A 16,144-nucleotide genomic window follows, 5' to 3' on the forward strand; every position below is an offset into this window, starting at 1 on the left:
GGGTTTTTTAAGAGTGTGCTAAAGCCATCTGAAGTACTGTTTCATCGAAATATATTTTTATTTCGAAATGGCATCTAAGAAATTTTAGCGTGTGTTTTCTCGCCTCTGACGTCACGATTTCGACATGGTCGACAAGGAGCCAGGAGCCTTAAGCTCATATATTATGTGCAAAATTATGTATTGAGATTGCATAAACAAATATATAAAAATTATCAGATACAAATTGCATATTGTCTTTCAAAAATAATTTTTAATTAATAATTATTTAATATTATTATTTTTTTGCAGATATTTTTAACAAAGTAATCATTATTTTATTCCTTTTTTTAACTCAACTCTCTTCTATTGTTTAGTATGCTTCTAGGACACTCTCTACACTCGACACTTTCAATTGAATACAAAGTACTAACGTGAGATAATTTCTCTTTAACATATGAATCTGTTCGCAAAGAGAACATGATATTTCCTGTCTCGGGAAGAGTATTGAAAATGTAGAAGTAGGATGTCGACGATTTTCTGATTGCTCGCTCTTACGCGAATGTGTGACACGTGGACAGTTATAAACGCGGCCTTTACATCATTTAATACCCGGACGAGTCTCGCACCATGCTCGGCCTTAAATGCCTCAAGTTTCGAGCCGTCAACAGGAAACGCGAAAGTCCTCAAACTCGTTGTCTACTATAGTTAAGTGGAAAATAACTTTAATCACGCCACGAGAAAATACAAAGTGCAACAGGAAATCCAAGTGCGCGCAAAATCCCTTGGTTATATTATATCTAAAGGTCTCTTCATTTCTCAAGTGAAAAAAACATTGAGGAGTGTATCATCAAACTATCTTAAGTTTTGTTAGAAAATATTGAAAAAGATTTATATTTAACAAACGTGAAGATTACTTTCACAGTAACAAAACATATTTCAATATTTTTTTATGACTCTATTTTATATAAAAATTATTTTAAAAATTGTAGAGACTATTTTTTAATAGAAGAAAATATTTTTGATATATTTCTTTATATGACTATTCGTCTCGCATTTAAGATAAAATGCAATGTGCGAAAACGTATTGAATGCAAAGAATGAAAGGGATGTATAATTTGTTATAAATTTTTGAATATCTCCACCGAAAAATTTTGATTTGAACAAATACAAAATTATAATTTGCTTTCATCTTATCCGTTTCGCATAGACGAAGATTTCAATGCATTAAACTGCACAAACAATTCGTGTCAAGGTACGAGTATGATGACAATAATTTGTCACACTATATCCGTAATTCTTACGCGAGGCCGTATTCGAGGGCGCAACTTGAGTTTCCAGAATTCGTCCTCGTATTGTCTTCAGAATACAAAGCAATTTAGCTATTAATCAGATACTAAGATGCGTTTTTAAAGACGTAAGATAAGTAAAAAGTATATTTTTCATGTGTATTTCTCAATTTATTGTCTCAATTTATTATTCATTACTCATATTTATTATAATATCTCATAATATAATTATTATGTTTCTATCATCATTACTTTCATTTTGTTATTATTACAATAAAACAATAAGAATGATAAAGGATCGATAAATAATTGCAATTATTTATCTCGCGCGATTCGGGAATTTAAATTATTGTCGATGAACTTTTTTTAATCTACCTATTTTGCAACATAATAAGACTTTAGTTTCATCAAAAACTTGCTTCACGAGAAGATAGCTCGCGCTTTCCTCTATTATGTCTTAAGGACCTATTTGAAATAATTCGACCGGAGAAGAAAACAATCTGCAAAGAATTGAATTCGGAAAGCGTGATTAGATATATCAGGAAATGTGAATCAGCATAAGATTTCGATAGGCACTTTCTACTTTCCTTTTCTGCAGTTTCGATGATATTAAAGGCGATTTATACGATTGTGTACATATATAACCAGTTTCAAATATCTTTTCCTGATTAATCCGCGTTCGTAAAGATAATTCAACGCATTACACGTGCGTTTCCGCTGATTAATATGCGTTCTTTTTACATAAATATGGATTTAGATTAGAAAGACGCTAAAGACGAAATATCGAGATCTTTAGTGATAATCGATTATGACTGCAATGATAGATCGGGTATTAATTTTCGATAATCAATTGAACTGATGCATGATTGAGAAGTAAATATTGTTGTTATATTGATATAAATATTGTTTCCAACTAGATATTTGGCATGATCGATAATAATATTTATTTTTATAAATACACAAAATATTTATTAGATCACCACAAAAGCTATTTACTTCTAAAAGGATCGAATTAATTCACTCAAGTAACCTTTACACCTGTTGAGCTAATCAATTAAACGAAATAATTTATTCTTTCTCATCTAGTCTCTAACTTTTCTGCAAACAGGATGGCGCCAAGTCTGGTGTTAATCATATCAAAATGTCAAACATATTTTATGTATATTTTTGCTAATTTAATAATAACAAATAAATAATTTGTGACAGAAAAATATATCACGTATATAGATTTTAATGAGAATCGTCTAAGAAAATATATTTAAGTCATAGCAATTTTAAACCATCTTGTACGTGTAATATATTTATTTTTATTTTATAGATAAATTAATTTACAAACAACAACAAAATTATGCAACGCATAATCGATATCAATTAAATTACGATTAACCGCAATACGGTACATCCTGAATGCAATGTGATGAAATATCAATGGAAAAACCCGATGTAATGAGCAGAACCGATCGATATCGTATGTGCCACGCCAAAGTTGAAGAAAAAAATCATTTTACATGCCTCGCGTTAATATGTGCATTATTGAGAAAAAGATAACTAATCGCGTTCGTTAATCGCACATAATAATATTCGACATCTTAAATGTTCAAGATTATATACAGATTATTTTCCTTGATGCAGATAAAATAACAATTTGATTCGCAATGCCATCTTTGCACAAATCACGAGAATCAATTTAAAATAATTGCATAAAAAATAGAGATAAAATAGATCAATTGTTCATTGAATGATTATTTCATTATATCACGCGAGTTTTGTCTCGCGACTCGATTTTTGCAAATAATTGTAAAACTGCAGAAATATTTTAAATTACAAGTCTGAAAGATTTTCTCTTTCTCTCTTTCTTTCTTACATATAAAAGAAATAATTTACATTAATCGATCTTTCTTAAGTAATGAATTTGCATTTAGAAGAAAATATCACCGCGTGAAATATTTATAACTACGCATTACAAAAAAATACACCGCCGCAATTATCGTGTGGTTTTCGCTTAATTGACTCAAGTGTCTAACGTCATCGCTTCATATTATATTATGATAAAAATCTTGAATTGCGTTTTGCGGTTTTGCAATGATTCGCGTAAACATCGTGCGAAAACGTTTCTTGAGGCGCTTTGCGGCGAGACGAAACTCGCTTGATATAATGAAATCTTGAATAAAAAAAAGTAAAATTCCATCAAGTAATATTTATTTCTTAGGCAGCAATGTCAGACTAAACGCAAATTACTGACAAGCCATGGCGTGACATACATTATTCACGATGACACAAGGTGTAAGCGATCCTTCCAACAACTCGTTCAAGGTCCAAGTTCTCAAATGAAAATTAGTGCTTCTCCTTTGACTCTAATTCCGTCTTTATAATATAATTACGCGTTGCAGTTGATTTATAACTGGTGCGTAAACCGCAAACGAAAAATTTGAAAGAGGAATTTCAACTTCGTGATTTCAACATGCCCGACAAACTTTTAGCACATATTTCTGCATTATTCATAATGTCTTTCAAGAATGTAATAAACAGGCAAATTTGAATAGTTAAATTTTTTAACTGAGTATTTTTTACCGAAGTGTAATGTAAATTTTAAATAGAAAATTTTTGACGTGAAATTGTAAGTCTTGAAATTTTTTTGTTTGACAAGAATAATTATAATTTATAAACAAACGAAAATAAACTCACAATCAGATCCTAACGATTAAAATAAATAATTATATAAATGTCTTATCTCTAATTTTATTTTATTTGAAATTCTAAAAGAATTTCAATGTCATTAGCGCATGACATATATCTTGCAAACAAACAATTTGTATAAAATAGCCGTTCATATTGTATACATATACATCATAAGAATAAAACACTTTACACGCTTATTTTCGTGCTATTAGAAAAATTTCAAGCATACTCAACATATGTTAAAAATCTTTTGTCATATCTTTGCGCGTTCATTGATTAATATTTGTTCTCCGTACGTTTAATTCAATTTCCTCACGATAACAAAACAAAAAGTTAGATGTAGTATAATGATCCTTGTCAACAATAAAATATAGCGGTAATTACATACAATTTTGCGTCATAATTTCTATAATAATCTGTAATAATCGATGTTATAATCACCGGTGACTCGTAGAACTAAGTTGTAGAACTACTTTGCGTATAATATTCTCCGAGTGCGCAAAAAAGAATATAGCAACTAGTTTTCATTGGGACCGGTTTCGTGCCGGTTGCTCATTCCCATTAATTGTAATTAATTATGTAAGCGGTACCTACTACTCGTATCACTCGGTTCGATGAAATTGTATCATTGTGCGTGATAATTATATGTTTTACTATATAGTTTACTATAAGCTCGTTACAAGTGTAATTAGCACGAGGGAGATAAACGCGTCTATTATTAATCAGAGTTTGATATAGCAGAACACCGCGGCTCAAATGTCAAATAATCATCACAGAAACTTCCGAAGTTAGAGATGAATCCATAATTTTGCAATTAAATTGTTACCGCAATTATAATTTGTAATCAAATTTAATTATAATTTATATCTTAAAGAATATACAATCAATATAATATTATTTCGGACCAATATTTTTCTCGCCTATTTTTCCGTTGTAAGTACGAGGTTAATTAATCAATGGAACTCAGTAATCTCAAACCAAGAGATACAGTTCCGAAAAATTAAAAATTAATTTTCGCGCTTGGCTCTATTGGCCGACTTTAACATCATATTTATTTATATAATATAATATTACTTCATAACAGCTTCACAATCGATTACAATAATTCTGTTTAAAATCTCGAATGAGTTCACGATCGATTTTAAATTTTATTTGTACTTTGTAATTGGCAATTAATCATAATAATATATTATATGAGTGTATATATACATAATTTATTTTTCGAAATATTTTATATTCGAAAAGTCTTTTTTATACTTAACTTCGGAATTTACTAGCGCATGCAAATATTTCACGTCTTAAGATAGCCGTCGATTAAAATTATTATATAAAATTGATTTGATAATTGTACCGGTCTTCATAACCACTATTTATGATAATGAGAAAAAGAGAATGCCATATGAAATGGCAGAATAACAAAGCATTTATTATTGCATTATCGCGATAATTAGTTGCTGTGACATGCGCGTAGTCAAATGACCAGTTCAAATATAGACCAAGATATAGTAGAAGTGCACTTGATGATTAAAAATGTATTGTTTGCGATATCGATAACAATGGCGTAAAATGCACTGGTGCTTTAAGAATCGAGATAGTACTGTTAATGAAAACTTGTAATCTTTGAATGCATAACAATTCGATACGATCCCGTATAATACTCGCAAATTTTATTGCGTATTTATATATGTACATAAATATTCTAAATTTTATATGCCTTTTCAAATTGATTGAACAAGTTTATGATTTTAGTAATAAATCTGCTCTGATTTTAATAATTCCATTTATGAATATAACATCAGCATAAAAATCGATGCATCTATGCATTATTTATGATATAACAGATAATAATCGATCTGATGCAAACGTTAGTATAGTTTCATTTCTTCTGTTATTGAGAATTTGTTCAGCAACAAATATTTTTTTATGTATATATATTCAATATATTTTAATATAATAAAATCACGTTGATGTAAAACAAGAGTAAATATGATTTTAATTAGAAATATATTTAAAATAATATATATTTAAAATAATTATATTTAAAATAATTTTACTCTTCTTCTCTCACAGTAAAGCTATATTCAGTTAATTTTAATTAAAAATTATCAAAAATTATCTCTATTTCGAATTCACGTACAATTAGCAGAATCGTAATTTATTAACCAATCTCTCTCTTAAAAGAAAAAATAATAATAATAATAAATGTATCAGAAAACCGCGATCGAAGCCGACATAGTGCACGCGATTAGAGAAGTATGAGATCCTACATTTTAAATCACTTATGTAAGTAAAACTGATTACGCGATAATAAAAATACAGATAAGACTTCTATAATGAGATCCTATCTAACCCACCATTTCGACACAAAAAGTGCTGATATAATCTCGCTAATATACGCGATAACACTTGTCTTAACAGTAGAAATACATTCGCTGGATCCATAAGAAATTGTAGTCAGGAAACATTTTTCCATGGATTTATAATTGAAAAACAGCTCGCAAACACAAAATAAATTCTCCAACGTGAGTTGATAAAAAAAACATGTCTTGCTAAATGTAATAAAAAATTTGTAACTATTTTCACAGTTAGAATAATTTCACATCTATATATATTTTAATATTGACTCATAGACCCATATTCTGGATCTTCTTTTATCGATAAAATCCAGAATGTGAGCCATAAGGTATAAGGTATTAACCATGACATATACATCCTTTCGTCTAGCTAATCTAAATTATATTCTTAAAGAATTTGTAAACGAGAAAATCGTTTGGAGAATGTCGTTGAAGAATGGGGTTGTGAGAAAGAGATTTCACCGAAAACACAAAGCAATGCTGGGTTAGATAAATTTTTATCTAATTTCGAATATAAAAAAAGTAATAGAATCCAAAAGTAAACGATTTTAAAACGGTACCATAAATATGAACAATAGCAAAAACTGAAAGTTTTTTAGTCGACCTGACAGCGATAAATAAACATCTTTATTCATAGAGACAGATATGACTGAGCATACGTTAACATTCCTATTTGTTTTCAAGGTTAAGAATATAAAAAGAGCCGTCGAGTTAAGTTGTACAGCAAGAAAGTGGCACGAGATATTTAGAATCTGCAGACACAAGATGAAAACAATCAATTTATACATGATATACGATACGATGAAAACTGTTATGTTAAATAATGACAAATTTTGAAAAAATATTATAATGATACATAAAAAAAATCGTTCGATAATAAATGTAAATTTTAAAACGCACTTTTTTATTTGGCAATTAAAACTTCGTTTGATTGTAATTTACATGTTGTAAGATGCATCAATTTACCAGAAAATTTTGCCTTTTAATTTCCGGTTTTATTTCAAATTTTTTGCAAACATTATCTTAACAATTAGATTTATATAATCTTAAGAATTAGCGGAAACAAACAAACTGAGGTTAACATTGCATAATCTCATGTGGACTTATTTGATGATGGACAGCTAAATGGCAAATAATTGGTATGCATCTTATAACCACTCGGTGGGTGTGACACAAAAGATTTGATGTGTAATCTATGTTGAATAGGAAGTTTTTCCCAGTTAAAAAAGCAGTAAAGAGCTTAGCTAGCAGATGTCACAATATAATATACATATCGTGATCAATATTTGAGACATTGTTTCACGTGACATGCGTGTAATATGTTACAACAATGACTGATTCATTGCCAAAGAAGTCATCGCACGTATGAATATACTTCATAGAAAAAGACTCATAAGTAGCACCTGTCATGCCTCGCAAAACAATTGCAGTTTTTATGCATTAGCGTTGCATTTGTGAGATGTATTGTATATTCAATGCAAAAAGCGAAAGTTAAATTTTAGATAAATATTAAAAAATAATATTTTTTATATTCAAAATATTTCACATTTTATATTTGCACAAGTATTGCTTATTAAATTAAAGTCTCAAGTTTTTTATAATTCGAAATATTATTTTTGACATCTGGATTGATGTTTGATTTTGTATTCTTTTAACTTTTTTTTACTGCTCGATTTCTCAACAAAAATTCAAGATTCCAGCGAACATTAGTTTCAAGATTAATAAATCGTTACGTCTTCATCGTTGTTTACTAATGAGAAAACTTTTGCACACCTGTTATCTATAATGAGCTAGATTAACGATGAGCGTAAATCAAGCGTGTGGAATCGCTCGATTAATTAATTTCAAGAACGCCTGTTCAACACACTTGTTCCATGTCTGTTTGATATTAAAGAATTCGTTTGGAAAACGCGAAATCAACTTGATTTGCAACGGATTAACGGATTGTCGAGTTTTTTAACTACTTGTCAAACCAGACAGCTGTTCCATTTATTTTCATTGAGAAGCGATCTTCGTGAAGGCGGCTATTCTCGATAATAGTCGGTTAACGCTCTATTTTTTCTTTACTAGGGTAAATTTCATGAAGAAGTAAAAGCAAAGGAAGCGTTAACAAGTCGATTCGGATCTTGAACTAAAAATAAAAAATATAGAAAGTAAAATCGAAGATAAGAGAAATGTATCGCGTGAAATCTAATCTGATAATCAATTAATCCCAGATCAAGAATTATTTCTTCTCAAATTAATTATCACCGTGAATCTTCAATAACAAATCTCACGTCAAAATGTATATTGGCATGTATAATATTCAATCACGACTGATAGCGATCGTATGGAATGGAATTCGAAAGACGGGCCGGATTTAATAATATATTTTCAAGATATTCTTAGATATTCTTTACTTAAATTAACCGTTACAATATGTAGAAAATCGGAATTTACTTAGGACACGAGTAGGAAAAGAAAGAGAAAAAATAAAATTGCGGATTTTATATAGAATAGAATATCACAGAGGGCATCACAGTTCAGTGGATCGCGAAAAATGTAGAAAATAAAAAGATCTATATAGACATTTTGTCATTGTTCCAAAAACACGAATCTCGCCACCCGATCTTATATCCTGATATTATTAACATTCATCTTTCAATTACGGTTTCTAACCGTCACGCTATTCTTCACTGTTCGTTACGGCTACCACTTCTCTATTTTTCTTATTGAAAATAATGTAAACTCACGAAGCTGCACTAATCAGAAACATATTTTGTAAAAATATGTACCGTTCTTTATTAAATCAAAGAAGCTCGTTAGACAAAATTAAACATTTTTATAATTGGAAATTTTAATTGAATAAAGAAGACTTTCACATATATATAATTATCAATAAAGTAGGTCAATGTAAATTCTAAGAATTATAGAAAATTAATCAATATTTGTATATAGATACTTCAAACTAAAGACATAAAATAAAATTCCGTCCTTTTAAAAACAAAAACTTTTTTTTTTTACGAAATAAAAAAAATAAAGAGTAAAGAGTTAATATCCAGGATTGAAATAAACGTCGATAAAATTTCGATAAGAAAATAATTTATATCTACTATCTCGCGCAATGTTCTCGGAACTTACATATATTCATTGTTATCTCCGTCTAAGCTCATCGTTGCGTTACTTGCACTCATGATTTCATTGTCGAGTCCGTGATAAACGAATCTTGAGAGAAACGCGACAGAATTAGAGTTGCGTAAAAAAAGAGGGGAGAGGGAGTTACATTTTCACTGAAAGCCGCACATAATACGCGAGATTAATTCGAGAGAGCTATGTAATGAAGGCGAGTTAATTGCAATCCCCGGTAATTATCTTACGTAAAAGCGCCGGTGAGCGCTTTAGCTGTCATTCTCCGGGCAATCCCATCAGTCACAGATCACGTGACTCCCATCACTTCCGGATCGGAACAGTTACGCGCGAATGCATCGAACGAAAAATCGATTCGCATCGATCGGCTTATGTAAATGTGGGCACCGGTCGTGTTGTAAGAGCGCAAAACCAGATTCATACGTCTTGTTTGTTTTACGAATGTGAAATGCAAAGTCTTACGCGATATCATTCGCAATTAATTCGGAATGCCGATCATTATCTCGCATTGGAGAAAAATAAGCTTGCATTCTTTTCAATTTTTACCGTGAAATCCAGATACAAAAGTATTTAAGATAATAATTGATTTAGGGCCGGTTGTTCCAACTTCTTGGTAAGTTTTACCCGACAGGTAGCATATCTTCGTCTCTTTTTTAGAACTTATATGAAAAGAGACAAAAATATGCTACCTATCGGGTAAAACTTATCAAGAAGTTGGAACAATCGACCCTTAAGATATAAAAATATGCGGGCTATGTGCCACTGTTCCTTTCGAAGCTCCGACTTTTCTTTTAAGGCTCCTGGCTCCTTGTCGACCATGTCGAAATCGTGACGTCAGAGGCGAGAAAACACACGCTAAAATTTCTTAGATGCCATTTCGAAATAAAAATATATTTCGATGAAACAGTACTTCAGATGGCTTTAGCACACTCTTAAAAAACCCCGAAAACTATCCTTTCCCCTTTATAATCAATCAACAGCTGTAAAATGTAATATTATGAAGCCCAGTCCGTCTGGTCTTTGCACATGCGCAGTCATTCCTCATGTCAAAGTCTGATATCTCGATCATTTTACAGCTGTTGATTGATTATAAAGGGAAAAGGATAGTTTTTGGGGTTTTTTAAGAATGTGCTAAAGCCATCTGAAGTGCTGTTTAATTAAAATATCTTTTCATTAAAAAATGGCATCTAAGAATTTTCAGCGTGTGCTTTCTCGCTTCTGACGTCACAATCCAATATGGCCGCGGTGAGCACCCAGGAGCCTTAAAGATTAATTTTTATTTTTAATGAGGAAATATATACATATAGAGAATTCTGGTATTGTTATTTGATGCCATTGTTGAATATATATAATTAATATTGTATATGAAAGAAAAATCTGACGAGATGAAATCTACACTTGAACACGAGAAATAAGTTTTAGTTGTCTAATCAAGTCTTCCTGAGGAAGTAGATTATCGTAGACATTATTTCATGCAACTAATTGAATATAAATAATATATTAAATAATTTTAGTTATAACTTGAAATAAAAATCTAAGAAAAAGACCGATTATGTAACGCAAAAAAACTTTGATTACATAATTGTACTACAGAAACTTTCTAGGATATTTCTTTTATTCAAAGAACATACCTGATTACATGACGTGATAATGCATTAATTGAGAATTCCATAGTAATTTAATATTTGATACACATTATCAAATGATATGTCACTATCAGTTGTAGCGGATAATCAGCAAGCTAATCGTGTGAAAATATTGCGGCAATCTGATATTTAATTGAAGAAATCACTTGTATGTGATTTCACAGAATTCGCGATTGGTTGCGTTAAAAAACTTGCGAAATAAGGAATTCGCGAGTTAACGAACGCGTTAATTATCTATTCTGACACTGCGGTTAGCATTGACCTTGCATTCGAAAGCGAGAGTAATATTTATAGCCTACGCGTAATAGATTGTGTAGCAGAATAATTATAAATTATATCTCTTCCGTTTCTGAGAATGAGGCGAGGAATATCGAAGTCATCGAAACATTTTTCGCGTTACATTAAAAAGTATTCAATTTATCTACGATTAAATATATCGAGAATTATCTTAAATATAATTTTATTTTTATATATAGTTTTCATATATTATACAATATATTCTCATAAGTCATATATCTCGACAGTTTAAAAAATCAGTCTTCTCGCGGCTATTAAAGGGTTTGAAATTTTTACATTAAGCCGGTAATCTGTCTAATCTATTTAATTAGTCTGTCACGTGCAATCTCTTCGAGAATTGTCAATATATTTTTGTTTTCTTTAATCTTCCTATTAATATTAATTTTAAAAAGATTTAGAAATGTGCCTTTTTATTTTATAGATACTTTTATGCAACGCATCAAAAGTTAAATTACACTTTGCACTATCGTAATATGCTTTACGTTTAGCAAATTCCGAAACGCAGGAACTATTTATCATACAGATTGATCGATAGTATTAGAGATTGAATTCGACAATCTTGACAAAAGTTATTAATTTTTATTAATAAATTATGCTTTTCAACTTAAACTCAAAACAATTGATTCAAAAATATTTTAGATACATGCGAGAATATTGATAAATATTTAATTATCAATAAATTATCAGTAAATTATCGATCTCATTACATATTAATTATTCTAGTGCTTTATTTTGTTTATCCGACTTGCGATTATAGCGAATTCGATCCATTTGGAAAGTTCCACGCTTGAAATTCAGCCGCGCCCACGAAACGAAGTTAATCCACGATCATAAAGAAAGAAACGATTTGTTTACCCACCTTGTGGAGGTGAGACCTCGACGTCGAGGACCTCCGGCCTCTTAATCTCCGATTTCTTACGATCCAGGGTCATGCCGTTCTCGACCATGTTGTTGTCGTTCACGTGGGGGATCGCGATCGCTCGGCAAAAGAAAAATCCTTGAATTCTCCGGAAGGATTTCCGAGGTGGAAAAGCGGCTCGTTCGGAAAATCGACGTCGCAGTTCTCAGGTGTGGTAGCACACGACGCGACGGTCACTCTGACACTGTTACAGACACGACCGAACTCGCGACACTTAGAGGCAAACACCTCGCGTATATCGGCCAATTAGATCGCTGCGAGAGCCCCACCGACACGACATCCACTCCTTTCCCAACGCGATGCGCTTTTCCCGAATCGCACCTGTTTATATCAGTGTGATTAAGAAAAAAAAAATGCGATGAAATTTTTAGAGAAAGCAATCCTGAGTGTAAATTCGATTTTTTTAAAAATAAGTTACGTCAACGATATACGACGAAAAAATGTTTCGAAGATTCCAGATATGCGATACAAGATACAGAGACAAGGGTACAATGTACACACGACAAGTATCACACTGTTATCATTTTATTTATTTATGAATCTCTGAATGATGCGGAATTGAACTTTTATCGGAGAGAATTTTATATTTGTATTTTATATTCATCCTCTTATATATATTTTTATTATATTTTTATAGTCTATGAATCTCTTATTAATCTTATTAATATTACATTATATATATATATATATATATATATATATTTATACTTGTTAAATTTTTCTTAGTCAAAATTTCATAACTTTCTCTTTCTTATCATACAAGTTTTGAATTTGTAATATGTGAAATATTCCTCACAACTAATTCTCAAATTAAAAACCTATTAAAATATTTAATAGGTTTTTAATTACATCTACCTGAAATCAAATGCTGAATATATTTATATAGCTGTTAAGTTTCAATCTCAAAATTTTTTTTTATTTATAATCATTCATAATTTAATAATTATTTTCCTAGAATTTCAGAATGATTTTAAACTAATAAAAGAATTTGTTCTCGAGTTAATTCGAGAAAATATCGTATTGATATTTTTAAATATAAGTGATGCTAAAAAAAACTTTAGAAAATTAAATTTTAAACATATAAATTGATAATGTATATTTTCTACTTCGATTAATTTGTAGAATGGTTCTTTATTTCATACGAACCTTAATCTAAGATAGTTCACGTTCTTAGATTATAAAAACTTACACACAAAGTAATATCCAATCAAATATAATATTAAAAATAATAAATCTCTATGTGAGATACGTTTCTAGTCTGTGGAATATCGTTTCATTTGAATAAACAAAAAAATAGACAAAAATAATAATTTATTTTATTAATAATTTACTTTAATTTTTATTAATAATTTATTTTATTAATAAATTATGCTTTTTAACTTAAACTCAAAAAAATCGATTCAAAAATATTCAAGATACATGCGAGAATATTGATAAATATTTAATTATCAATAAATTATCAGTAAAAAAAAATTATTGATCTCATTACATATTTCTAGTCTTTTAAGATGCATATCAAATAAAAAATTATTACAGATACTATGATTTACATCGCGTTCTTAAAGAAAGGTCGTACATGCATCAGTAATATCGTCCCATTATTTTTTGTTCCGTTAATTGAACACTTTAATTAACATTTTCACCTCGAGTATGTAACCTCGAGATGAAAACCAGTAGTTCCAATGTCCAGATGAAGTTGATATCTTGTATCAACACGAGTATCGATCAAAAAGCGACATAAGGAATTCGATTATACATGTATTGTATTTAAAATCGACTCGGAACACTCTAAAGATAACGCACATATCGTTTAAATGTGAAATAACCAACTATATATTTGAAAAAATTTCCAGTCCGAATTAAATAAACAGTAATTCCCAAAAATAAAAATGTAATCGAGTTAAGTTACTCGAGTGCTTGATTGGTTATCGCTGAATTAATTTCGATATAAAGCTTCTCTTCGTGTCTCTTTAAGATAAGACTAATACGTCTGCCAACACAAGAATGTATAACTCTTCCTGCAAAGATATTTTATGGCTCTTAAAGCTTAAAGTTTGTATAATGGTAGTGCAAGACGGAAAAATATTTCTCGAAAAATATTCTGAATATATAATAGTGCTCCAAAATAAATATAACGTCAATCGAGCTGACCGAGTCCTTAACCGAGTTCTGGTAAAAAAAAATGTAACTGTAATATTTATATATTAATCCTCTCAGACTTGTGCATATGATACTAACCAAATTATAAGTTTCGATTAACGTAATAATTTTTATATATTTTTACATATTTTCTTACTATTATAGTATTTACTATTTTTGTAATATATTCGTAGATAATTTAGAAGCGCAATATTATTGCTTGGGATGTAGCCTGAATATTTGCATGTCATAATCTCGATTAATTAAAATCCAATATATTGCATTAAAATCTAACATTACTCTAATATTTTATACATCATGAAAAGGTTACTGAAACCGGATATTTCGGTCGCTTTCTAATAATATGTCTTAGCCATCGGAATTTATTGTCGAAACATGATATTTTATGTTTTTATTTTATATAATCTCTTTAGGTCTTTTTTATTATTACCTTTTGTTATTTAATTTTATATAAAATTTGATCAGAAAAATTATGATAAATAACAACTTATATGTACATTGAGATATAATATATGTCTAGCATACTATAGTTGCAAGAAAATCTTTAAAAAATTAGAAAACATATACACATTATATTGCGCATCGCACAAGTCGGTAAAAAGATTAATATATCAATATTATATAATTATTAGAAATTTTGCTATCAACATTTCTCTGAAACTACGCGAATCATCTCGACAGAAAAATTAATACCTAAAACCTAAACCGTGCAATAAAACAAAGAAGGATTATCGCAACAAACAATGAAGAAATGTGCGAGACAAGCCGTATTCAAGTGCATTTGAAAAAATAATTTACCAGTCACGATCGATGTCAGCGAATTTAACAACGTCACACATATCGCTAAATCTACTTGTAGTGCCAAGGTCGACTGGTCGAAAAATTCGAAACACTTCACCTTGCAATTATTTGTCCAGAAAAAAAACACTTACAATATTCCGTTCTTTTTGCTGACCGTAGGTTTTTTCGTATCTCTAAATAAATAACAGACATGCATAGACGTGAAAAACTACAAGATGGTTATTACTTATTGATTGTGAATGAGATTAATAAACATAACCGAGATCGTTGACTTCGTCATCATATTAAATGTAATTAATCAGCATATTAATTTGATGTAATTCAAAAACTGAGCATCTTGTCAATATTCATGCGTCAACATTCATGTCAATATTCATGTCAATTAAATTTATTGAAATAAAAAATGAAGTTGAAATTAAATTCTAATTCTGTTAATCTCTGTCGCGGTACCGTTTGATAAATAAACGAAATAACAACTATATTCCGAGAACTAATTGATTCGGAACAGGGTATCGAAATGGTTATGTCAATGTTTAGGTCATATCGAGCAAAGATATCGCTAATGGATATTACGGTTGATAAGAATTTTCTAATGAATTAAAATACTGAAATAATTCTTACTTTCTTTTTTTATTATTTTATCCGATTTGAAAAACAAATATTGTTAATGTCACACTTAGGCAAACATACAATTCGAAAGTATTCGAAAATGTAATGAAATAGAGAATACCAGAAAAAATACTTCATCGGAAAAAAAAACAATAATCCATTATGCGTTTCTCCGAAGAGCGAAAACGTGCCGCAAGGAATGTTATAGAGTATAGAGAATCATCGATTTTTAATGTCACCGGTTCCGCGGAAAGTCGATAATTGCGTGTTAAAACTCGCTACGTCATC

General features: G+C 30.0%; 1 protein-coding gene across 2 annotated transcripts in view; it reads right to left on the minus strand.

The window, feature by feature from the left end:
- The window catches only part of Picot (putative inorganic phosphate cotransporter protein picot), a 52,881-nt gene that overhangs the window by 25,768 nt on the left and 10,969 nt on the right, over positions 1 to 16,144 (minus strand). Inside the window, exon 1 of one of the 2 annotated variants that reach the window (XM_083038100.1) lies at positions 12,227 to 12,463. The exons of the other annotated variant lie outside the window; for it this stretch is intronic. Within the exon in view, the coding sequence (XP_082894226.1) occupies positions 12,227 to 12,314 (88 nt within the window). The 5' untranslated portion in view covers positions 12,315 to 12,463. Of the gene's footprint in view, positions 1 to 12,226; positions 12,464 to 16,144 lie in introns of those variants that run through there. 2 annotated transcript variants of the gene reach the window in all.

The sequence above is a fragment of the Prenolepis imparis genome, unplaced genomic scaffold (genome assembly GCF_030444845.1).
Source record: "Prenolepis imparis isolate NDT839.2.m4 unplaced genomic scaffold, iyPreImpa1.0 SCAF_5, whole genome shotgun sequence".
NCBI classification, from domain to species: domain Eukaryota; kingdom Metazoa; phylum Arthropoda; class Insecta; order Hymenoptera; family Formicidae; genus Prenolepis; species Prenolepis imparis.